The 26,891-nt window shown below is 40.6% G+C and overlaps 1 protein-coding gene and 1 long non-coding RNA gene across 10 annotated transcripts in view; one reads left to right on the top strand and one right to left on the bottom strand.

Annotated features, from left to right (window-relative positions):
- Nucleotides 1–452: 452 nt before the first annotated feature.
- On the bottom strand, nucleotides 453–16,008 carry LOC138764993 (uncharacterized). The gene is made up of 4 exons (XR_011358401.1): nucleotides 14,754–16,008; nucleotides 12,321–12,435; nucleotides 2,456–2,577; nucleotides 453–577 (listed from the first exon to the last, which is right to left on the bottom strand). It is a non-coding gene; the product is annotated as an uncharacterized lncRNA (long non-coding RNA).
- ilrun (inflammation and lipid regulator with UBA-like and NBR1-like domains) overlaps nucleotides 942–26,891 on the top strand; it is a 73,578-nt gene continuing 47,628 nt past the window's right edge. For 3 of the 9 annotated variants that reach the window (XM_069941559.1, XM_069941564.1, XM_069941563.1), the window contains exon 1: nucleotides 15,051–15,467. In XM_069941559.1, coding sequence (XP_069797660.1) covers nucleotides 15,313–15,467 — 155 coding nt within the window. In that variant the 5' untranslated portion in view covers nucleotides 15,051–15,312. Of the gene's footprint in view, nucleotides 1,098–15,046; nucleotides 15,468–26,891 lie in introns of those variants that run through there. The other 6 variants (XM_069941558.1, XM_069941557.1, XM_069941562.1 and 3 more) reach the window with 4 other exon arrangements.

Below are 26,891 nucleotides of genomic sequence, written 5' to 3'. Positions count from 1 at the left end.
AATCTCTTGGTGCCTGCCCCATTGACCCCCGCCAGTGGGCTGATCTCGCCTCCAACTGTGCATCTTGGCGCCTCACAGTTCAGCGGGCAGCAACCTCCTTTGAAGAAGACCGCCGAGCCCACCTCACTGACGAAAGACAACCCCAACCCCAACCCACCAATTTTCCCTTGCAACCGCTGCCTGACCCGCATCGGACTTGTCAGTCACCAACGAGCCTGCAGCAGACGTGGACATACCCCTCCATAAATCTTCGTCCGCGAAGCCAAGCCAAAGAAAAGAAAGAAGAAATTGGGCGGCACAGACTCATGGGCCGAAATGCTGTATGTCTAAATAAAACAATAAATAAATTTAAATAAGAAGCACAATATTACTTCCACCCCATTCTGAAATTGGAGATGAAATTGCTGTCCAAGGGAATTTATAGTTCATCGAAAGCAATTTGCCATGTCAGCAATACTATGTAAGGAATCAGTTCATGGCTTACTTAATTCAGAGCACTGCAGAAGGTTGTTTTCCAGCATCCATGGTTTCTCAGAAGTATTTCATTTTTTTCAGACTTTATATCCTGTTACTGACTCTGTAAATATATTTCCTTGTTATTTTAATTCATTACCTGTCAATATTGTTGTCTATTTTTATTTTCATTTTCAACCTTCCACATTAGCTACTCTCCGTTCTATTAACCTGCCTTTTTCTATAATTTCACTGTCATATACTTTGCTTAATGGACAATACACCAAAATTCTTAATTGCAACCGATAGAAACATAATCACAATAGTACAGATTAAATTAAATTTAAAAAGAGATACTAAATACAAACAATATATAATAATAAATATTCAGTTACCATCGAGCAAGAAAAAAATGATGTCATAAAAGTGCAAGACAAACCATTTTGAGGTGTCAGAGTAGTTTATGATTTGTGTAGTAAAGTGAGGTCCAAGAGCCTGCCAGCTCTTGGAAAGAAACTGTTCATGAACCTGGAGGTGCTAAGTCTTCAGGCTTCTTTCTGTACCTTTTTTTCTGATGGTAGCAGCGAGAAGAAGTTGGGACCAAAGTGCTGAAGGATGTTAATGATGTCGGCTGCCTTCTTGAGGTATGGCACCACCCAGACGTCTTCAATTAATGCTTTTTTTTAACCAATTACTGTATTCAACTTATATTTCGACCACTATTGATAAAATATTCTCTTGTATTTGTTCTCAGTGGCTCTGGTTCATATTCCACTTCTAGATCCATTCCTGAATCCTCTCTAGATTACTTTTTTTTTACATTATGTGTTCAAAAGGAATTCTCTCCACATCATTCCTTCATCTGCCTCACAGTATTCTCCCAGCTAAATTACAATTCCCATTGTTTTTAAACCATGGTTTAAATTTTCAGTGATCACATTTCCACTCATGTTATTTCCCATTTTACCTGGCCTTACGAGGATGAAAATTTCAAAATGCAGAAAACTCTCTTTTCCAGATTTGATGGTTTTTTTTCTAACATGAATCATGAAGTGTTTATCTTTGCACAGACGCTGCAAACTATTTCCTGTTCTGTTTTTATTGCTGTTCTAAGCTCGAGTGGGTTTCCATTGAGAAATTCCTCAATAAAGCAGGCTTTTAGTGAATTTTGGAACTTCCCAATTGTAAGCAGAGGAACTTTCCCACAGAATTCTAATAGCAACCAGTTAAGCCACATCCCCAGGCTGAGGAAATTCCTCAGTAAGATTTCTCAATAAGCTTTGCAAAACAAGAAGATCAAGAACCTGATGAGAAATAGTTGGAGTTGGCCTTGGAACCCATCAAATCTATTTCTTCATTCAAAAATTGGCAGCTGAATTTTTCCATTACCTTTGATTTCCTGCCCTATGCCATACTCTTAATATTCTTAGTGCCTAAAAATCTATTTATATCAGCCCTGAGCATGCTCATAACTAATGATACTAGCTCTATGGATAGAGAATTCCAATTATTTGTTTGAGTGTAAAAATTTCTCCCCATCTCAATCCCAATTGTCCAATCTTCTCTGTGACTTTGAACCACAACTCTTAATTCCAAAGTCAGGGAAGTAACTTCTCGATATATATCTTTCCAACAATAACGACAAATGTAAAACACAGGTTGTGGAAATCTGAAAATATAAAGTGATGGAAACACTCAGCTGGTCAGGCAGCATCTGTGAAATGAAGAGTTAATGTCTCAGGTTGGACTCTTATGAGAACTGGGAAGTAGAGAAAACAGGGCCAGTCCTGCTGTAAAATTATCTATCTCCTGATAGCAGGTCAAATTTAAAAGAACATGTCACTAGGTCTGCTGTCTGTAGATGAGCACAGATGTCCTGTTCAACATTGCTTGCAGAGTTTTTCATGTGCACACAATCCTTGTCTTTATGTCACAATGTCTGTATAAAGTTTTCTATACATACACTTGCTTCAAAGAAATGAATGAATGATTTCTGTCCTACCTTCCATATTGTAAGAATTTCCTTGGCCCTTCATAGCCAATAAATTATTATAGAGCAGAATCGGCATTATTCCAGTAGACATTTTGTGAGGCCAAATGTCTTGAAAGTCTGTTTGTTTTCTTCTATATGGAGAATTGTATTTCAGTCCTTTATTTACAAACCGGTGATTCATTATTTTGTGAACACACATAATTTTTGTTTCATTTAAACATTAATGCATTAACTCCAGTTCTTTGATATATTTGTTTGTTATTTTGTTCTGCGCCTGATCTCATTTTGCTCGATGTTTGTGAGCCCAGTTTTGTGTCAAGAAACAGCTTGGCTCAGCAGTTGCATTTTCACCTCAGAGATGGAAGATAATGGCCTCATGCGAGACACTTGAGTAAATATTCTTGGCAGGCACTTCAGTACCTTCATTTTGATGAAAGTTAATCTAATATCCCTGTGGTGATATGTAATTATAGCACTAGGTCACCAGAGGTGATCCCGGTGACCTTGTATATATAGCAGTCCAGAGCTACAGTCTAGCTTTCCAGGTTCGTCTTGCAGAGAGACAAGACCTCTTATTGTACATATTAGTTTATTAAAGCTGTCTTATACTCGCACTGCTGGTGTGGTTATTGTCAGTACAATTTAATAAACTAATATCATAGCTACTAGGATGGAAGCTCCTTCTCCTCCAATGCGCATTCCTGACCACCTGGAGACTCTTCCTGAGGAATGGAACCTGGGGACGACCAGCATGCATGTACATCCGAGGACAGAGATGGCAAGGGACCGCTGTACTGGAATCATGGTGGAATTCGGGAAAGACCACAGAAGTACAATAGGGCAGGTAAGAAATGGTCAAGAGCCCTGCCCGCCCATGGGCTCGCCAGTACAGGCGCCGCTGACTCTAAACCCCAGTCCGATCAGAAAGGGGCCACTACAAGCGCATGTTGAAGGATCTCCACAAGTTGTGCTCTCAATCACCACGTATGTGCAGAATTCCCAACTACTCCAGATCCAGGGAAAGCAGACACCACTACCGTCACTCCCCCAGCAGCAGTTTTCCCAGTACCACGGAGACCTGACGCTACCGCTGGGATTCCCCCAAAGCCCGCTGAAAATGTCCCAAAGCCAGAGACTCATTCAACAGCCCCAAGCACCCAGGTTACTCCTCCAGCAGACACAAGCCCCACAGAGGCTCTACCAGCAGCTCCTAATACCCCAGGGTCTGCCCTTGCTACACCTAGATCCAGAGACCACGTGGAGACTGGGAACGACACCCGGGGTTCCCCCACATTACCTAAGGGACCAGAGACTGTGGCTTAGCCATGTGCTGCAATCAGACAGGCTGGAGCTCGACCCCAGATATCCCGGAGCCAGCATGCACTTCGGCCGCTGGCAGAGATGCTTTCTGAATTACGTGGAGGGTGCTGAGGCATTGGATAAAGAGCTATTAATGCTGCTGTTAGCGCAGCTGGGAGACCACCCTTACTCTCTTATACAGGATGCTAGGTCCTACCAAGAGGCAATGAGCACTTTACAGAAGCATTACAATAATGCACAACGGGCCTCACCCCCCACTACGCCTTACGAAGAAACAACACTGCAGCCTGTCTGTCCTGAACATAGAACCTCCTCCGCTGTTTACACACCTGACCCCAGAATGCACACCAATAGCCACAAAGAGCAGGAGGTACAGCCCGAGGGACAGAGCCTTCATTAGGACAGAGGTCCGCAGGCTTCTACAGGTGGGCATCATAGAGCAGAGCACCAGCCCCTGGAGAGCCCACGTGGTTGTAGTAAAATCAGGAGAAAAACTGTGCATGGTAGTGGATTACAGCCAGACAATCAACTAATTTACACAACTAGATGCCTACCTCCTTCCACGCATAGCAGACATGGTCAACAACATTGCACAGTATAAGGTGTTCTCCACCATAGACCTGAAGGCAGCATATCACCAACTGCCCTTTAGAAACAGCGATCACATTTACACGACATTTGATGCAGACAGCAGGCTGTATCAATTTCTGCGACTCCCCTTCGGTGTCCCAATGGAGTCTCCCTGTTTCAGAGAGAAATGGACTGAATAGTAGATGAGTTCCAACTGAAAGTGGTGTTCCCCTACTTAGACAACGTGACAATCTATGGCCACACTCAGGAGGATCATGACACAAATTTAAAATGCTTCTTCCAGAAAGCCGAGGAAAGGAATCTAACATACAACAGGAACAAATGCGCCTTTAGTGCAAGGAAGTTGCCAATCCTGGGCTACATAGAGCAGAACGGGGAAATCAGCCCAGACCCAGCCCGTATGCGCCTTCTCCTAGACCTCCCAGTGCCACACACGCTGAAAGCACTAAAAAGGTGTTTGGGACTGTTCGCTTACTACGCCCAATGGGTCCCCACAAAATGGACCCGCTGGTGGATCGAGTGGAGTTGAGGCACACAAACCCTCAATACGCATTCGTCACATTCCCAGATGGAAGAGAAGACTCGGTGGCCACCAGGGATCTCGCGCCGGCCAGATGTGTGAACAACACGGAGGAAACACAGATGTCTACGGATCAACAAGGAGCACAGCAGCAGTCACTAGAACAGTCGTCCATCGAGTCACCCCAGAGGACTAGACCACCCACCCCAGAAATCAGGACCCTGGGTACACCCGCCCCTCAAAATATCACCACCCTAGACTTGATGGCAGGACCTAATCCCATACAAGGAAGTCCCCAGCCCACACGGCCACAGGGCCATCTTGTACTTCCCACTCCCACACCTCCACCAAGAAAGGCCCAAAGGCAGACCACACTCCCCACCCCTATACCACTACCGAGGAGGTCCAGAAGGCAACGGAAGCCACGAAAAATTTTGGACATGAACTTACAAACAAGGGAAGGAGGATGGTGGGGGGGGGGGGGGGAGGGCGGCAGGTGGAATAATAAGTTTTTAAGGTGGGGGGTGAATGTGGCGATATGTAATCACATCACTAGGTCACCAGGGGTGATCCCGGTGAGCTTGTATATAAAGCAGTCCAGAGCTACAGTCTTGCCTTCCAGGTTCGTCTTGCAGAGAGACAAGACCTCTTAGTGTATATATTAGTTTATTAAAGCTGTCTTATACTCGTACTGCTGGTGTGGTTTTTGTCAGTCCAATCCCAATCAGTTAGTAAAAAAAAATCCTGCAGCGTGTTCTGAAGTGAAGCAGGGATGTTATGTCAATATTCATCTCTCAAATAAAATCAAATTGACCATTTGATTTATATGACTTTAAAATAGTGAATGTCAATCAAAACAATCTATAACCATAAAGATTGTGTGATATTCTATTGCATAATTACATGCTTCTTCAGAAGCTGCCTCTGAGAATGTATGATTGATTTCTCAGTGCTCTCAGTTTAGAGCTGTGCCAGTTTCCTATCTAAATGGTGATGTAGGATTTGCTATAAACACTGGTGAAACCTTTAACAGTGCCAAGGATGTAAAGCAGTCTTTATTTAGACATACGGCACAGTAACAGGCCCTTCCAGGCTCATGCCGACCAATCAAACCAAATTAACCTTCAACCCCTGAACATTTTGAAAGGTGAGAGGAAACCGGAGCACCCAGAGGAAACCCTTGCAGATCCAGGGGGAATGTATAAACTCCTTACAGACAACACTGGAATCGAACCTGGGTCGCTGGTGCTGTAACAGCATTACACTAACCGCTACGCTAACCATGCCGCCCGATGGTAGATAAAATAGTTGTTGTATACCTGAAAGGGTTTTCCTTTCCATTGATAGGAACCAGGCAGTGTGTGTTATGGGAGGCCAGTTGATCACCTCTTATTTATATCCTGCTGATGTGGGAAGTTGTGGAAAACTATATCCTACACATGTCAGTCAATCTTTTCTTCACATTTTGTGGGGACCTGTCCATTGCGTGATTCTATTTATTTATTTATTGCTTCCTTGTATTTCTGCAAAGTTTGTGTGTCATAATATGACATTTGATTTGCTGGTTTAGACACTCCTTGGCTGTCATGTTTGTTCCAGAATTTGTTTCTGGAATGGACAACAATCTACAATGCCAAAATGTCAGGGACAACGACATTTTTTTCCTTTCTTTGACCCGATGCTTCACAGTTTTAAATTTGCATTCAAATAATTCACATGTAATTAAAGTGCACATTCCAAATTTTATTCAAGGTTATTTGTATACATTTTAGTTTGACCCTGTAGAAATTATAACACTCATTTCAGGGAACTATAATGTTTGGCATATTTGGCTCCTCATGTGTTTGTAATTACTCAGGAATGCTTCATTAGTGCAGGTATCAGAGAGTTAGGCTTGCTTCTAAGCTTTTGATTACTTTTGAAGTCTGTAGATGTCATTTTTTCAACATGAGGACCAGAGTTGTGCCAATGAAAGTCAAAGAAGCCGTTATGAGGCCGGAAAACAAGAATAAAACCGTCACAGACATCGCCCAAACCTTAGGATTACCAAAATGAACAGTTTGGAACATTCATTGAGAAGAAAGAGCATTCTGGTGAACTCAGTAATCGCAAAGGGACTGTTTTTTCCAAGGAAGACCTCTACTGCTAAAGACAGAAGAATTCTCATCGTAACGAAGAAAAATCCCCAAAAGTCTGACCGACAGATTAGAAATATTCTTCAGGAGGCAGGTGTGGATACATCAATGACTACAGTCAGCAGAAGACTGTGGTGGAACACGGTACTGTGGGCATATCTTGGCATGTCCTCATTGGGCTGGGCAAGCAAGCCCGCCTTCTGTACTGGTAGCCCCTCCCATAAGATTCCCTCATAAAAGCCGAGAGCCCTAGTCTTCTCCCTCATACCTGCCTTGGACGTGAGCCAGCAGCCTGTAGAGGCATGTCTGGGTCTACTGATCAATAAAGCTTTTGACTCTTGCTTTGTGCCTGCGAGTGGTCATTGATCACTCCACAAATATTTCATAAAGTGAAATACAGTGGCTACAGAGGACAGTGATATATAATCCAACGATAGATTCTGTTATCTTGGTATGTGGATGAAAAAGAAGCTGAAATATTTGCCTCTGCATTCTTTCCCCATAACTCAGATTCCTATGTTTAATTCCAGAGATAATTTATTAACGCCAAAGATCAGTTTCACGATTTTATATGGAGTCTGAAGAAGAATATCACTGAAACCACTCCAGGACAAAATGCAGCAACACACATATCTCAAAACCAAATTTAAAAAATCTAACAATGAGTAGAAAAAGACTTGAAAAGGCTATCTGGGGAATGAGTTAATTATGGAATTAAAAAAAGAGTATTTCAGTTGCCCTGAAATCAGTAAGCAAAAACTACAAAGTAAAAGTATAAAGCAATGAAGTTCCTACAATGTGCACTGGAATTCTTTTTCAATGAAGGATGTGGAAAGCAGGGAGACAGTAATGAGGAATGATCTCGAGATGGTCAGACTGGTAAAAATCTAGACAATGGTAAAGAATGTGACTGATTCAATCAGTATTTTGTGTTAAATTGGCAGGATTAATGATCATCCCTTATTGGAACCAATGTTGTTCAAAGTTTATATTTTGATATCAATTTTAGAATTTTACATTTCCACATTTGTGGGTGATATGAGCCAACAGATGACGGGGGGAGGGACTGTCAATATAAGGAGGACTGCATAATATTGTATACATGAAGATGACAGTTCAGAATGCCACATGCACAGCAAAAAACTGGGTAAAACATTGGAGACTTCACAAACTGAGGGGCTGAAAACAAATCAAGGAAAAATTCTATGGACAATATTGACAAATATTAATATCATAAATAGACAGTAATCATTAAAATGGTATTCAGTAGATCCTCAGAAAATATGTTTTGTTAAGAAAATAACAAATGACTGATGAGATAGTATGGATTGGAAAACACAAATGAAAGAAACAGATACTCTTTCTTGTGTCCATATACTTTGTATGATAAGATTGAATAGGAAAAGATGCAAGAAGTATTTAAAAAAGTAGGGTGTAAAAATTAATGAGGTGCAATGATGTAACCTGCAGTTTCATCAATCAAAAATGGAATTTTGGGCCGGGCAAAGTGCAGTCAGGTCTGGATGGGTAAGTGATTGGTAGTGATAGTGAAATAGCAAAAATATTGAACAATTATAAGGCAGATGGTCAACTTGAGAAAAGAAATAATATAATCACAATAAAAATCAAATAACAAGAGGTGAAAAATTAACCTAATCAAACTAAGTGGACAAGAAATTGGTCATCGCTTCTCAGCCTTTTGGCTAAGATCAAGTGTAGACAAAGAATTGGTCCAGATAGATTACATTTGTTGGAATTAAAGGAATCGAGAAAAGAGTTAATGAAGGCATGATGTTAATGAAGACACATTTTTAATCACATTTTAGACTGTACAAGTGTCAAGGGACTGGTAAATCATTTTAAGAAGAATAAGCTATGCCCAGGAAATAATGGCCAAATTAACATTCATCAATGGCCAGAAAAGGAATGAAATCTCTAACAATAAATAAAAATACATGTATATCAAAAAATATGCTGGATTATAAAATATTACTATATCTAGTTAAAATGGAGAGAAGATGAGAGAAACAAAGGTCAGGTTGTGTGCCAATCAAATTGTTTAGGTTTGATGTTTCGATTGGAAGTAGCAGGTCAAAGAGAGAGAAGAAGCAACTTGGAAGGATTCATCAGCAAAATGCCTTGTGTGGTCTCTGTGGTGAATTCTGCTGAACATCATTGAATTAAATAGTGGTATTTGGGGTTAAAAATAGGATGAAGGAGAAAAGCAACAGATTTGACCACATGTTGGATTTTAACAAGACCTTTGAAAAGTTCTGAGTTGTGCTGCCCTGTGAACCTTGATTGCTTTTATTCACTGGGACATGTTCAGACCAAACTCAAACTAGAGCATGAGGAGAAACTACCTCCAAATTTGATGCACAGTATGGATCACTATGGAAGGTGGAGTACAGTTGTATTTGAGTGAGAAATTTCCAATGAAGAAACAGATACACATTATTGAGGCTGTGTCCGATCCTGATGAGTGGCTTGGAAGGTGGGAGGAGACTTTGATGATTAAGAAAAATCAAAAATGTAGGAAATGTGTGTGGCTATTAGTGTAGCACTATTAATTAGACCCGACAGACCAGAAGTCGAGGTTAATGGGCTTTAATCACTATAAACTCACAGACATCTCTTACATGCTGTTGGCCCCATTTCAAGGGAGTACTGAGGGAGGGGATTGGGTGGTAACATCTTCATTAGGAATCCTGAGGGGGAGGAGTTACAGTTTCAGGGGCGGGCCAATTAGTAAAATGAATGTTTTACTATCTTCCACCACAGTTAGCATGGAGGGAAAGAACATGTTAATGTGGGAACCAAAGGACAAAACTAAAGAACTTCAGGAAAAAAGATGTGTAGCTGCTAGAAAACAGGAAAGAGCTACATGACCGCAATGAAAGTTGCAGGAGAATATCATAGAGATTGATGGAAGAAAATGAAGAGGTTGAACAAGAGAGAGATCAGACAAAGAGAATGGAGATAGAGTGTATTATTTAGAAGCATAAGGAGTTTAATTACAATGTTAGTGTGCAAAATTACCTGATGCTCTGGATGATAAAAGGGAAGAAAGTAATTAGGTATTTCGGAGGTGCAGTAATTTAAAAGCAGGGTCTGGTTACTGCAAGAGGAGAAAAAGGAATCTGGGGCATGTGCTGACCATTCAGAGTGCAAGCAAGAGACAGAACAGCTGTAGCAGAAGGTCAGACAGAGAGGGATGATTTAAATTATGACAGGGGCTTGAGAGGAAAAAAATGTTTTGACAGCGGGATGGACAAAAGCAGGAGGAAAAAGCTATGGAAAGCAAAAGGAGAAATTGCAGTGCAAAGTGAGGAGTAATATATTGAAAAAGTAAGCTGCTGGAGGAACTCAGCAGTCTGAGCAGGGTCTGTGGGGGTAAAGGAAATGGAAACATTTTGAGTCAATACCTGGCATCAACAGAATGTGTGGAGAGGAAAGATGTCGAGAGGAAAGATAGATGAAGAAGATAGGGAGAGGAGTGAAAAAGTGAAAGTTGGACCAAGGAAGGCTCAGAAGGTGCCGATGGGGGAGGGAAAAGATGTAGTGGGGAGACAAGTGAGGGGAGAGAACAGGGATTGTTACAAAATACCTGTCATGACCACAAAACAGGACCAGGAAAGACAATTTCAATATGAAGGGGCAAAAGCAAAAAAGTCAGTGAAGAGAAAATCAAATTGAAGTAATTGTGGCAAATTTTGCCAGAAGCTCAGAAATGCAATGCATCAAGAAGTAGGAATGGACAAAGAAAGAATGTTGGGGGGGGTGACTGGTCTCAAGAACTGATTGGCCAATGAGTCCTCAAAGGTGGTCAGTCACATTGGATGGAAATGCAACTCACCCAATGAGGAGATGGAGGAGAACCAATGGAGAGATCCACTGCACCCTTTTAGCAATGATGGGGTTGCAACAGCCAGCCCACTGTAGCCAAGGAGAGAAAGGGGAATATCGGAGAAACAAAAGTATCAATGATGATGATTCATCCAATGGATAACCATGAGTTTTTGGAAGCTTAAGAGAAATACTGTAGTTGGTATCAAAACCTCTTCAAATACAGATGCAGCCATTTGTGAAAGTGAGGGGAACATATATTGATAGACTGGGATGAGAACAGAGGTGCAGGCTGTGTGGAAGCAAATGGCTTTGTGATGAATTTAGAGATTATTGCTTGTCGAAGGACAATAATGTGTTCTGCTGGATAATTAAGGGTTGGTGAAGAAGAAGAAGAAGAAGAAGGCTTTGTGCAAAGTGGACTAAAGCCCTCAAACAGGGTGTTTGGGAGAATATTGGGAATAGGGGTGGTAGTAATGGAAAGAATCTATGAAAACCCCACAGACGTATAAATTTTCTGAAGAATGAAAAGATGTAAAGGTAGCAAAACATTCCCTGTGGATTCCAAAGGGTTTTACCACACTGGTAACAGCTGTAAACTCATTGATTTGGGCTGATAGAATCATGGAGAAAACTAATCGATTACAAAATAGGAAACAAAAAATATTCCTGATTGCGCCCAACAGTTGCTGCAGTGGTTAATTTGATCAGCAGCGTATTAGACTCTGCTATTGTACAATGCTAGATATTTACAATGGGTTTCAATTTGTTACGATGAGAAAAGTGATTAGTACAAATTTGCCTTTACCTTTAAGAGGCAACAGTGCACCTTTAACACCAGCAAGAATCCAAAATAGCCCATTTATGTTCCATCAACTGATGGTGAAGTATTTATAAGTATTTTCCCGCAGAAAGATGGTAGCTAATTCAATATTTAGCCAACTTGCTCTCATTTTCAGACAGGGCTAAGTAATGCAAAGTTCTCCAGCATGAATTGCAACAGTCCATGGCATAAAGTAGTTTTTGATAAATCCTAAAAACCTCCTAATGGCGCAAAGGGAAGTACATTTTTTGGAGTTCAAGAAGTAAGAGATATCAACAGTTTTTGATAGATCTCTGAGCAAAGAGTTTTGTAATGATATGGTATTGTATGTACTGACCAGTACAGGCATGGGCTGGCCCACCCTCCTGATGACATCCTCTCCTGGACTCCTCCCCTGTACCCAGGCCATAAAGGTTGAGCCACCTCTTCCATCCCGAGCTTGGACCTGGGCCTGCAGTCTTGTGTGTAATAAAGCCTATCATTCCCCTCAGTCTTTGTCTCTGTAATTATTGGGGCAACTGGTCGTGCCCAACGAGTTTAAATGAACTAAGATGAGGTTGAACACGGTGAGTTTATGAGGTTATCCTGATCTCCCCCTTGACTTTTAGTCTTGAAAAAAGGTACTGAAACATTACTGACCATTTCTCTCCATGGATGCTGCCAGATCTGCTGAATTCCTTCAGATACTCATTGTTTGCTGATAGACTTTTATGAGTCGATGCCCACCTCCACACAGCTCCAGAATAGTCTTGAACTTCATTAAAAAAATCATGAATGGTCAGTGTACTGAGTTCTTTTAGCAACAATAATTTAAAAAATTCATGTGAAATGTTAAATGGTACAAGCAAACTACAATAGTTCAGAATCAGTAGCAGAATTTGTCATGAACATGTCATGAAATGCAGCAGCATTACAGTGCAATTAATTCTCTAAATGTCATTTCAAAATAAATTAGTGCAAGAGAAAGAAAGAGGCAAATAAGGTCATGTCTGTGGTTCTTTGTTCATTCAGGAATCAAATGGCAGAGGGAAATAAGCTGTCCCTGAGCCACAGAGTACTCATCTTCAAGCTCAAGTACTTGTTGCCCAATGGTAGCAGAGTGAAGATTCTGTTTTGGGCCCTTGAGGATTGAGGCTGTTTTCTTAAGACACTCCATTTATGAGATGTTATCGTTCGATACTGTGGTATCATCAGTAGTTTTGTAAATGGTGTTATTTATTATCAAATATTTATTTTCTGTATTGCAGTTTATTTACATTTCTCTTTTCTGCATACATTCCTTTCTTTGAGTACAGTCTTTTTTGCACTATCGATAAGTAGAAATTTCCCACAGGAAAAAGAATCTCAGGGTTTTATGTGATGTCATGTATTTACTCTGACAATAAATCGTACCAAGCCATAGTCATAGGTACAAAGTGAATAGAGCAGGAGGCTAAGAAAGCAGCACTGATGGAGATTGTAGAGGAGATGTTATATTTAAATTTAGACACATAGCATGATAATAGGCCCTATCAGTCCATGAACCCATGTTACCCAATTAAACCCAATTGACCTACAACTCCTGGCCCACTTTTGGGGGGTGGGAGGAAACTGGAGAGCACCCAAAGGAAACCCACACAAACACGAAGAGAATGTGCAAACTTCTTACAGACAGCACTGGATTCGAAGCCAGTCGCTGGCACTGTAACAGCACTGTAACCATCTTACTGACCCTAACTGATCGTGATCTTGAAGTGAGGAAATCCAGGATCCAATTACAGATTGTACCTCTTTAATCTGGTGATGTTAGGACCTGGCCATTGCTGGACCACAGAAAATGCCAGACCACAGAAATTGATCTTGTGGTGGAACCACTGTTAATATTGTTTGTATGTGTATGGCTTGCTGATTGTACCTGTGGCTCCTCCCCATTGATTTCCATAATAACCCAGAACAAGTTCAGGTCTCAGGCCATCAACATGAGACATGGCTTCTGTTTATAATAATAAAAGCCTATCAGTCAGGTCACTTCTAGTCTTTAGAGTTATTGCTAGCACGTCAGATCCCTAAGGGAACCCCCCCCCCCCATGTAAACGTATCAAAGGTAGAACAAAGCTTAAAACAGGAAATTATAGTGTGGGGTGGCATGTTTAGCGTAGCAGTTAGTGCAATGTCTTTAAAGTGCCAGTGATCAGGATCGGAGTTTGAGTCCTGAGCTGTCTGTAAGGAGTTTGTACTAATGGCAGCAGATTCATAAATTCCAGACCACTGGAAGTCTCCTTCCAGTGTACAGTATCCCTGTACACTGTGGGATACTGAGGCCCAGGTCTTGGTTTTTGAGGGGATGATCATGTTGAATGTCGAACTGTCAATAAAGAGCAACTTGATGCATGCATCTTTGCTGTCCAGGTGTTTCAGGGCTTTGAGATGGCATTTGCCATTGACCTATTGCTGCAATTAACAAACTGAAATGGATCCATGTGTCTGCTCAAACAGGAGGTGATGTGCTTCAACACTACCCTGTCAAAATACTTTATTACTGTGGATGTGAGTGGCATTGGTTAGCAGTCACTGCACAGGTACGATTGAGACCTGTTTCAAACAGGTGGATACCTGTCGGAGTGAGATGTTGAAGCTATCCATGAATACATTGGCAAGGTGGTCAACACAGATTTTCAGTACTTGGCTGGCGACTCTATCCGGACTGGACACTTTCCTTGGATTCTCTCCTGAAGGCAACCCGCACGTCATTCTCGGACACGGACAGTAGAGAATCAACAGAGACATGAGGAGGTGCAGTGGTGGTGTTTGTGTGTAATATCACCAGATTTCAATAGGGTTGGCATAGCAGTTAGTGCAATGCCTATGCAGCGCCAGCGATCGGGACCGAAGTTCTAATCCTGCACTGCCTGTGCGGATTTTGTACGTTCTCCCCATGTCTGCGTGGGTTTTCCTCCCACTATTCAAAACATAGCTGGGGGTGGAGGTTGATTGGGTGTCAAGTGAGTGGCTCCGACTCGTGGGCTGAAATGGCCTGTTACCGTGCTGTCTGTCAAAATTAAAATTTGGAAAGATTAAATTAACAGACCATACCTAAAGCATGAACTTCACTGTCCTCTCGACAGATGCTTCACCACCTTCAGTTTCGAGGATTTTTTGCCTTAATTTTTAATTATTTGAGGTTCCTTCTCTTGAAGGACAGAATTCCCCCCCCCAAAAAAAAAACAGCCCATTTGTAGTTTTAAGTAGCTCTGCTCTTTTACCAAGTTCAGATAAAGACAGATCACTTCCCCCTAGCATGAGGGGTCATATAACAGTTGGATATGGGGGCTGCCATGTTCAGCTGCCCAATGACGTCACCGGCGAGTGTGACGTCAGAGCCAGGTGACGGGAGGAGAGTGAGTGTGACTCGCGGGAGGGCAAGGGAGGTTGGTTGGTTGCGCATGCGTATGGCTTGCGAGAGGGGGACCGTGTTACTGAAGCGGACGCCATCGAAACGAGGGAACGACAATGTTGAAGGGGTAGGCCTCGGCCTAAGAGTTACACGTCACAGCCCACCCGTTTGCAGCAAGCAAAGCGGGGCCCCTCCACCGGCAGGCGGCCCGGCAGCACTTTAAGGGGCGAGAGAAAGAGAGACCGAGAAAGCCAAGAAATGGACGTGGACATGGACTTGGATCAGGACCTGATGCAGAAATTTAGCTGTATGGGCACCACAGACAAGGATGTGCTGATCTCCGAGTTTCAGAGGCTGCTGGGCTTCCAGCTCAACCCGGCCGGCTGCGCGTTCTTCCTGGACATGACCAATTGGTAAGTGCCAGGCCTTCGCCAGGCCCGTCCTTCCTCCTCCCACTCCCTTTGATAGGCCGAAAGCGCCGATTCCGGGCCTTGTCGTCGCGCGTCTCTCCGTGCATGACATCAGTGGGAGAAAGAAGAGGGATGACGCTGTGATCCACTCCTCCACCTCCCTGAGCGAAGGGGCGATTCGAGGAGGGACCCCATTGGTGACTTGGCCGCCCCCCTTCTTGCTTCTCGTGGAGCTTGGCTGGAAATTGGTCGGCTCTGATACTGCACGGACTCTCGAGGAATTTGCTCTATCTTCAAAGTGGGTTGTTTATCTTTCATCGACACTCGTGGCAGTTAAGACTTGATAGGATTGTCTGTATTTCTCCAATAAGCTGAGAAGGAGACTTCATTATTTTTCTGAGAGTTCCAAGTAGTTTTGCCATATTTTTAATGCAATCCTTGTAACTTTTTTTGCGAGAAATCGTTTTGGTTGGAATGAAGGTATAATAAACTCAAATAAACCAACTCCCTCATCATGTTGCCTTTGCCCTCTTGGTTACAGGTATTCGAGCTGCATTGCACAAAGTTGATTCACTTGGCATATTTTCCGTTTCTCACAGTTTAGATAGACTTTACACAACCAGGCGTCGAAGTGCAAACAGTGTGACTTTGGTGTACCGGTCGAACAGAAGTTGAATTAAAAATGGAGACACAGGAGACTTGCAGAATCAGAATCCCTCTCTCGAGACTCAAAAAGAATGGTTGATGCTTTGAGTCAAAACCTTTTTGGAGACTTTTTATTGAGTCTTGATAAAAGGGTTGGGCTCTCAAGGTTGACCATTCTTTTTCTCCCACTGATCTTCCTTGCTGAGTTTTTTTTCCCCAGCAGACGGTGCTTTGTTTAATGAGGGCATTTTTGGGTCTGTGTAAAAGTGTAGGATGACGGATGATCTTTTTTTTGTTGGCACTTCTATTACTTGTGTTTTCTAATCCGCACAAAAATTGCAATTAATATTTTCATGTTTCATATCATGGCATTTGTTAAATGCAATATTGTTATTCTAATTGGAATCCAATTATAAAAGAATGCCACAAAGAAACTTTACCATTTAAGGACATTGTATCAATCCATGTTATTGATAAATCTTTTGAAGGAACATAAGCTTCATTTTAAAAACTATTTAGAATTCTCAGCCGATTGTGTAATCTTCAGTAGTAAAATCTGCAGGCATCATGGTTGAAGTAAAAACCCAATGCAACTCAGCTGGTCAAACAGTGTACTTTACATAGCATTGTGTTTTTTATTTAATTTTGAGTGGTTAGATTCTTGCTTTTCAGCTGAAATCCATATCATCTATTCAGATTCTATTAATGTAAGGGCTTGCAGTTTAAATGCATTCCAGTTGAGGTAAATAATCATCATAATCTTGGTTAAACTGTTTTCCCTTGCTATTGATATGTTATATGCAATATGTTATTACGTTTGGCAAACAAGAATTCCAGGAATACACCATGTCATATGCAATTTAATGAAGGATTCGCAAAGTTACAGAGCACCAAGAAGTCAAATCATTACAAATAAATTATTATTGAAAATTATGCTCTGAGTGGACAACAAGGGTAGAGTAGGTATTTAAGATGCCATAAAAAAATTATCTTAAAAGAAGCCTTTTAACCCAATTTTTAAAATTGGACACATGTCTTTGGTTTGTCCTTCCCAACCCCTCATTTCACATCAACGCATCCACTCAGTTTCCACAGTTTTGGTTATCTGCTTTCTTGGAACCTACCTGGGTTTTAATTTAGAACTTTAAAAAAAATAATATTCTGCTCCATCAAACAACTTAAAATGTCACTTATCATAATGTGTGAGATGACATCCTAGTTACTGTGGGTATGCTTAGCCGATACTCAGGTCGTATATCATGGGACCAGATATTTTCAAAGGTCACAGTAATATTACAGTGACCAAAGACTGGTATCAGTCAGCAATGATACACAGATCTATATAACTTGTATTTATTTTTTCTTTCAAAAAGTGTCGGTGCCAGTGGCTTGACAGTTTAGTGAAGACACTTGAACCATGCAGTTAGGTTGTATTATCTGTGACTTTCTGTGGTGAAATAGGATCAGCAACCTATTTCTAAGTCAGTAGAGTAAGTGATTTAATAAAGGAAACTTGTCGGTGTCTATATTCTTCAAGGTGATATTGAAACTATCTCATGCTTATTGTAGATGGACATTCGTTTAATTTGTGGTGATATTCTAATGATGTGGGCTGTTTTCCTATCTTGTGAACTAACGTAGGAACGTAGAGATATGCACGTTTCTCAACATATGCTGAGCGCATTTTTAACATAATCACTGGAGGATGTTAACTTTGTTGTCATACTCTGGATTCAATGCAGCAGTTTTAAAAATCATTTACTTTTTAAATGCAATCGTTGACTCAGGCAAAATGACCTTCTTTTGGTTCACAATCTTTTGGAGTGGAGGTTGTGTCTGTAGTGTTGGTCTTGCAGCCAAGTGAGAATTCTTTTTTTCCTCAAAATATCATACTTCAGAAGCAAAATGTGGCAGCTTTTCATCAAAATGGGCATTTTGCTTCACGTGTAGCAGTATACAGTAAAACCCCCCCCAAGCGCCTAGCATCTAAGGGGATTGGTAGGTGCCAGATGAGCGAATTTTCTGGTTGCTTGAGATTGTGTGTCGTGTGTTTGATGAATTAACTGGTGTGGGGGGGGGAAACAGGGGACCAATTTTAAACTTTAGTTTTTTTTAACCTATTTATTTAATGTAAATTTTTTTGCTGGTTGCTTGAATTCGAGATTACGAGGGTTTTTACTATATTAATGCTTTTGTAAAGGGTTCCTTTAAAAACACATGAAACCCAGTTTCAGTTTTCCTATCCTGGATTTTCTTCTGAATTTTGAGGCCAATTGTACAATTTTATTTTTGATGTCAAATTCCAGCTCTGGAATTTGGTATAAGATGGGCTTGTGATTTGTTGACCAGCATGCTCTGGATTGCATTTGAGTGGGACCATGTTCTAAAGTCAGTGGTTCAGCATATGGTTGTTCATTAACATTTTTGAGGAGGATTTTCACTCCCTGAGTCGTTTGCTATTAAAATATTTGGAACTTGTAAGATTAACTATTTTCTGGTTTATGACTCCATTGGTTAGCTTTTTTATTATCAGTAAGGGTCTGTCCATGTTAACCCAATAGCCTATGTAGGGTGGGGTTAGTTAAGTAGAATAGTAGTTTTTTTTTCCTCTACTTCCTTTTCATGTAACATAGGTTAAAACACCATCGGTATTATCTCTTAAGATTTGTTAAGCTATTTTGTTCTTGTGTATCTATGTAACATTTATATGATGAAACTAATAAAAATATTGAAACAAAATATTTGGAGCTGAATCTTGCTCATTGCTCTTGGTTCCAACCTGTCTGCATTTACCTGTGCATGATGTGTATGGTTAAAGGTGAGGCTGGGGGCAGTTATGCCCTCTTGTCAAAGCTGGGAGTTTTTTTTTTAAATGTTCAACAATTTAAAAAAAATACTATATTTGAGTAACATTTTAAAAAAAAAACATGTTGAAATGCTTGACAGGACAAAGATGCCGACAAATCGTTACAAAATTTTTTTCCTTGTGATCATCAGCCAAAGAATTCCCATTCTAATGAACAGGGATTCTGGAATTTATGTGGAATCAGCTGAAATTGAATTGATACAAGGGATTTAGGAGCAAAATCTTGGGATCTGTAAAACATTCTGCTTGATGAACTCAGTGGGTTGATCAGAATTTATGGTGATAGGGGTGAGGTTGAGACTCTGCTTTACAGCCTGGCGTATGGTCTCCCTGGAAACATCGGTGCCAACTTTCACTTAGCGCATTCTGCTTGACCTGCTGAGTTCCTTCAGTGGTTTTCTTTTTGCTGTGCCATTGGGATTCCAGCAATGGAGCAGAGTAACACAGTGGCATTTGTCACTTGGCTTTCCAGACTTGGACCAAGTTTGAGTAATTCCATGACTGACTTTTGTGAAAGTGGGTAATCTTATGAAATTTAACTCCTAACCAAACACAGTACAGTTTATCCTTTTGCTTCATATAAATTTTACATTTTAAATTTAGACCTGCAACATTGTAACAGGCCTTTCCAGCCCATGAGCCTGGGGTGTCCAAATACCCCAATTAGCCAATAACCCCTGTACGTTTTGAAGGGTGGGAGGAAACAGGAACATTCTAAGGAAACCCAAAGAGACATGGAGAGAATGTACCAACTCCTTACAGACAGCGCCGGCTGGTTTGGAAGCCGGATCACTGGCGCTACAATAGTGTTGTGCTATGCCAACCATATCCCAGTGTATGTTAATTGGTATGTAAGCCCTCCATAATAAATGTTCATTATTCCATTCAAAGCTGAGATCCCAAATTCTTTGCAAGTTTTCCTCTTCCAGAATAATAGAAAAGTTCTGTCAATTGTGGAAAGAGCATCTTTTGAACAGTTTAGGTTATTAGGGATTGGTCTCAAATTTTTTTGTTCTCGTATTTTTCTTTTAACCAATGCCCCATACCTCTTTCAATCAATTGTTCTGCACTTTTAGTTCTAAATTCTCCATAAAATATCTGTCGACACATTGCTTAATACTAAATTGTTGCTGAGGTCCAATGTATAGTAATTTGCTCAAAACTTGATTTGGATTGATGATGCTATTCATATTCATTATCATTACATTGATACAAGGGAAATAGAAAAAAACAACTTTCAATTAGTAAAAGATTTAAATAATTGGATGAAGTATGGCAACATTTAGTTCATCCATTCAGTGTTTACTTATGTAATAGTTTTTGTTGATAGGAGCATTGAGTTGCATGTAGCTTCTGTTTATCATTAAGTCTTGACTGTAAGTTGCAAGGAGAATGTGACAGATGAATTTGATTTTGGGTAGAAGGGTTGAGACAAAAATGGAATCCAAGCATAGCTGTGTTTCTGTTTAGATGATCAAAACATGTAAAACAAAATCACTTGGACTTGTGCATTCAGAGGAAGATAAAGCAAATAAGCTGAGGAAAAAAATTTGTCACTGGAAGTGGAGATTGTCAGATATTTTTGAAAGTATTTGAAAAGGTTTCTTGGAATGGAATGTTGAGTAGTTTTTGAAGAATTGTTTGACCAATTCTTGTTGGGTCTTGATCAATCTGAGATGAATTAATTTACATCTTTGTGGAAATTTATTTTGTAGCATTTGGAAAATGGAACTTGATTGCAGTATTTGCAACTATTTTTTTGGGAGAGAGGTCACAATTTATTTGACTATGTTGAGGAAGGTTGGTAATTTTGCTATTTGCTTGTTGTTTGCTAATACAGTGTCCTAAAATCTGGACTGCTTGGGGATTGGGTTGGATTTTCTGGATTCTTGGGCAGTACAGTACAACTCTGATTATCTGAAATGGTCGGGATCAGGCTACTGATCACCGAGATTCCTCAACCGCCACCGCCGATCCCCAACTGCCTGGGCCGGTGGAACACTCACTAGTAAGTTGGGGGGCTCCTGTACTGCACATGCACGTCGGGGAGTCCTGCATGCATGTGTGGTCGTTGGCCGAGGGGAGGGTTTGGAGTCAGTGTCGGGAGCTCCGGAGGGAAGGGGAGGAATGCCTCTGAGCCTGAGGTCCTGCTCCTGCCTGGGAGGCTGCTCTCCTTGATGACGCCGAGGACAAGGGATTCCTCTGACCACTTGTGGCTGGGAAACAGTGGCATGCAGTTTGTGAAGGAGAATTGGAGAGAAAAGTCAATAGGGAAGATAAAGAAGAAATGGTAAGAAAGGGGAGGGAGTTACCTGAAATGAGGAGAATTGTCATTCTAATTTCATGTTGAGTGAATTCTTTTCTCAGTTCAGGTCAGTTCAGCTCTGGAAAAACAAAAATTTGGAAAAATGAGGATTTTGGAGAATCTGATTTTGGATAATCGGAGTTGGACTGTACTTTTAAAATTCAAATTTAAGGAGGAATAGAAGAGATGAACAGGTAAATTTGGATAGTTGATTCATTGACAAATAAACCATGTTTCATTTATCAAAACAAGCCATTTTAAAGAAAAATAAATAATTGACAAAAATGTAAAGAAAAATTTTTACAATAAAAAGTCATAATGTTTTTGTTTAAAAATGAACACTGTAAAAGCAAAATACAGTATGCAAATTAATTTCTTTAATAAAATGACCTGCATTAAGCATGGTCATTTGTTGCCACCACTTACATGCATGCATGCACATAAAAACCTGTTTGATTGAAAAAGTTTGAGAGTACAGATTCTCTTGTGGTCTGGATTTTTGGACTTTTATTGTACTGTTAATGGGGTGTTCAAGGACTGATGGATGATATCTTTCTAAATTGGCATGATGTGCCATTTGAAAGAATTTGCAGGTGTTGGTATCCATACCTGGTAGAATTTGTGGGAAATGGTACAGTTGAAGAAGACTTGGTGACCTATTGCATTGTGATCTTTGATGTGCTATCTGATTTGATGCATCGGTGATGGAGTGAACAAGTAATTTACGTTTTCCTTTGCAAGTCAATTGGGAATAGAGATATAAGACATTAAACAAAAAAAAATCCAAAATATTTGAGGGTTTTTCAAGAGCATACTCTGTTCTAACTGTGTTTTAAAATTGAATGACAATTTGTCCCAATGGAAAACTGACAGTAAATAACTCCATAAATTTTTAAAGAACTTTTAAACATCACAGTACAGGCCCTTCAGCCCTCAATTTTGTGCTGATCTATATATACCCACCAAAAAATACCAAACCCTTGCCTTGTAATCCTCTAGATTTCTTTCACTTGTGCCTAAATGTCTCTTAATTGCCCCAAATGTTTCAGACTCCACCTCCATGGCTGGCAGGGTATTCCAAGCAAGCACAACTGCTTTTTTAAAAAAAATATATCCCTGATACCTCCCCAAAGCTTTCCTCCCTTCAATTTGTTGACATATCCCCAAGGTGTTTGCTGTTCCTGCCCTGGGGAAAAGGTGCTAGCTGTCCATCCTCTTGAATCTTGTAGACTCCTATTAAATCTCCTCTCATCCTTCTTTACTCAAAAGTGAAAAGTCTCAGCTCTGCTAACCTTGCCGTATAAGACATTTTCCAATCCAGGCAACCTCTGTGTCCTCTCCAAGACTTCCGTATCCTTCCAATAATGTGGTGACCAGAACTAAACACAACACCCAAAGTGTTGTCTCACGAGATTTGAGGAATTGCACCGTAACTCTCGACTCTGGAACTCAGTACCCCTATTAATGAAGGCCAGCATCCCATAGGACTTTTTTTAATATTTTACTTCTGATTTTCAAAGACTCTTACAAATCCAAACAAACAACGCAATCTTTTTCAACATTTGTATATGTCTATTTTTACCCTACCCCTCTCTCCTCCCTCCCATATCCTAATACAACAAAGAAAAGATTAAATAAATTAATCAAAAAAAACAAATATCAGTAAAATCGCAAACCTTGAAGGAAACTTAAGAAAAAAAACCCAAAGAATCCTAAAATAAAAAAGATGAGGAACAGAATACAAGAGCATGTTATCTGCTCCATGACTCACTTCATTGATCGCAATCATTTCATTACCGGCACGAATTGTTGCATTTCCTTTATTCAGAAGGGGTATAATTATATCTGCGTCCCATAGGCCTTCTTAACTATCCTAGCCCCCACACAGCAACCTTGAGAGATGTATGCATTTGGACCTTAAGGTTCCTCTATTCCTCCACACTTTAGACATCCGACCATTAACCCTGTGCTCAGCCTTCTAGTTTGATCTTCCAAAATGCATCACATCGTACTAAGGATTGAACTCCATCTACCCCTTTTCTGCCCAATTCTGCATACTGTCTTTTTGTAATCTTTGACAACTTTAAGCCCAATCCACCACTCCTCCGACCTTTGTATCATCCGCAAACTTGCTGCTCCATCCTTCCACCTCTTCATCTAGGTAGTTTATAAAAATCACAAAAGCAGGGGTGCTGGAATAGATCCCTGCTGAACTCCTCTAGTCTCTAACCTCCAGGCAAATACTTTCTGTCCACCAATACTGCTTTCTACATGCAAACTAATTTTAAATCCACGCAGTCATGGTTCTCATGACCTTTTGAATGAGTCTCATGGGAAACGTTGTCAAATGCCTTTCTAAAATCCATCTGGACCACATTCACTTCAGCAATTCCTCCTCAAAAAAACGTGACACGACCTTCCCTTCACAAAGCCATATTGACTATCCTTGATTAGACGGTACTTCTCCAAATGCTCATAAATCCTCTCCTGGAGAATCCTCTGTAATAGTTGGCACACTCTGACACAAGGCTCACTGGTCTATCATTACCAGGATTCTCCCTATTATATTTTAAACAAGGGGGCCACATTTGCTATTCTTCATTCCTTCAGCACTTACCCTGTGGCCAGGGAGGACTCAAAGATCATAGACAATGTCCCATCTATCTCTTTCCTCCCTTCCCATCACAACCTGGGGTATATCGTGTCTGGCCCCCGGGACAATGTTTTTAGGAAGTCCCTTTCCTGGTAAATAATGAAGCAAAGTATTCATTTAGGACGTCCAACTTCCTCCGCTTCCAGGTGCATGTGGCCTCCATTATCTTGGTGGCCCCACCTTCATTCTTGTCATCCTTCTGTTCTTCACAAATGTATCAAACGCCTTAGGGTTCTCCTTAATCCTACTTGCCAAGGCCTTCTCATGCCCTCTAAGCTCTTCTAAGTCCTTTAAGTTCCTTACTGGCTACCGTATAATTCTCACGAGCCCTTCCTGTTTTGTAAATATGATGTATGCTTCCTTCTTCCTCTTAACAAAGCTGCCTCATCTGTTTTGTCAATCACTATTTCCTTTTCCTGCCATCTTTTCCCTGTTTCAGTGGGACAAACCTACCCTGAACCTGGTGCAAATGGTTCCATAACTTTCTCCACATTAATTCTGTGCTTTCTCCCATGAACATCTGTTATCAGTTTACTCTTCCTAGTTCCTGCCACATCGCATCATAATTATCCATTTCCCAATTAAACAGTTTCCCATTTTGTCTGCTTTTATCCTTGTCCATAGCTATGCTAACGCATAGAGAGTGTGGTCACTCGCACTGAAATGCTTCCTCACCGAGAGGTTTGCCACCTGCCCAGGTTCAGTACTAAATCCAGTATGGCCCCTCTCGTTGGCTGTTCCACATCCTGTGTCAGGAATCCTTCTTGGGCACAACTGATCAATTCTGTCCATCTCTCTCTCGCAGTCAAGAGGTACCATTTGACATGAGGGAAGTTCATCTCTCATGATAACCAGCATGTCTCCCTGTCATTTCAACACTATTGAAAAATCTGCCTACTTATCTTTTCCTCTGTGTCCCAAGGGCTATTTGGGAGCCTATGGACTACTCCCAATACAGTGATTCCTCTCTTTCTATTTCTGACTTCCATCTACTCAGTAGACACCCCCTCTCCAGTCATTTCTACAGCTGTGATACTATCCTTGACCAGTTATGCTACCTCCTCCCACCTAAAACCCAGTATCTGCCATGGTCACCACATTGTAATTCCACGTATTGAGCCAAGCTCAAGAGTCATCTCCTTTCTTTCGCACACTCCTTCAAACCCTCTAACTGACTATGTTTATGCTTCTTCCCCTGCTTATCTTTCCTCACAGAACTCCCAACTCATTGCATCATGTTTTTCACCTTTTGCTCTCTTCTCTGCACTCGTACTCTGTTTCTCATCCCCCTGCCAAACTAGTTTAAACCTTTCCCAACAGCTGAAGCAAACCTTCCTGCCAGGATATTGGTCCCTTCCCAGTTCAGGTGCAGCTTGTCCTTTTTGTCCAGGTTAGATGTTTTGTAGTATCCATTAACAACTGGGTATTTGAATTATGAATAGGGGTGAATATTTCAATGAAATGAAAAAAAAACCGAGAAATGGTCCACATTACGATGTGATATGGGTAGTGTAAGGTAAAACATCATGAGATGGGAATGTGTAAGGAGTTACCCTGTACAGGGCTGTAACAAGATGTGCATGCATCCTTGTACTTACAAGATAAGAGAGACATTGATGGATTGAGAGGCAGGAAGCTAGCAGGGAAAGGATAGCAACAGTTTTAGTCATTGGACAAGTAATGATATGATGATGTTCTAAGCATGTATCCAAGGGTATAAAAAATCACCATTTTGCTGATAACGGCAGAATGCATTCTCCGACTAACATCGTTAGTCGCAAGTGTTACAGTCCGGTAATAAAGAACAAAGAACCCTGATTTCGACTCAGTCTGGTGTTTGTCTCACTCATTCATGAACAAAGCAGACCTAACAGTAGTCATATACAAATGGGCAATTCTTCGGACTGGAACCCTTGCATGATATTGAGGCTGCCTATATAAACTTTAGATAGTTAAAATCACTTTCATAATTCCTACTATAATTAGATCCTGCATTCCTTTTTCATTGGATTTTTTGCTAAACCGAGTAATGTTTGATGGCATCATCTGGAAAGGTGAGAATTCAATACATTCTCATGCTTGCACCTGCTAAAATCTCTGGTACAGTATAATCTTTTTTCCCCTAAACTGTTTATATAGTTGGTATCTATTTTACATAAAATAACATTGAGAATGTTACTGTTATATGCAAGGTTATGGCTTCAGGTACCTTTGGCAACCACTGTCAGATTTATTTTTTTGGCAGTGGTTTTTATGTGGAACATAGATTGGACCCCACGTTTGGTGTTGCCTGAGAATGGATTTGATCTTTGCAGTGACAGGCTGAAGACTGCCCATTGCATTTGTGCCAGGTTGTGCTTGCTAGTGTTTTCTTTGGATTGGTCATTTTTTTTTGTTCCACAGTGCACTGTTCCTCTGTTCATGTACCTCTGGAATATTTGCTTTGCAAAATGTTAATGATTAATGTCAGAAATAGTATGTTAACTTTGTAACCGTTGTCTTGAGGTAATAAATTCCACAACATTTTTAGAGATTGTTAAAATTGCTGCACAATATATATTTTTAAAATTAACAATTGAAAACTTGTGCCGTGGGTTAGAAGTGAATTGAAGCTAATATAAGGAGCATGTGCCAATGTCTTGAAGCTTCAGTACCTGGTTTTGGGAAACTGTATGGATATTTACTGAAAATTGGTGGAGTAAAATAACTCATTCTTAAATAATTTGAAGTTCAGGAAGGAATAGAAAGGTGGGTTGTGTGAACTGGGATTGAAGGATTGAAATTTTGTTCATAAGAATGAGCAGATAATTCATATTAAAAGTTGTTGAACTGTTCATTGAAAATGTAGCTAATTTGTGAATTATCCCCATTTCTCTAAATTCTTTGAGTTATCAACAGTGTATCAATATCAGATTTAAAATGAATTGCTCTTTATGCAAGAGTTCAAAATCTCTCAAC

Source organism: Narcine bancroftii, chromosome 5, assembly GCF_036971445.1.
Source record: "Narcine bancroftii isolate sNarBan1 chromosome 5, sNarBan1.hap1, whole genome shotgun sequence".
NCBI classification, from domain to species: Eukaryota; Metazoa; Chordata; class Chondrichthyes; order Torpediniformes; family Narcinidae; genus Narcine; species Narcine bancroftii.
The sequence above is the reverse complement of the archived record's forward strand: the minus strand, read 5'-3'. Positions and strand labels throughout refer to the sequence as shown.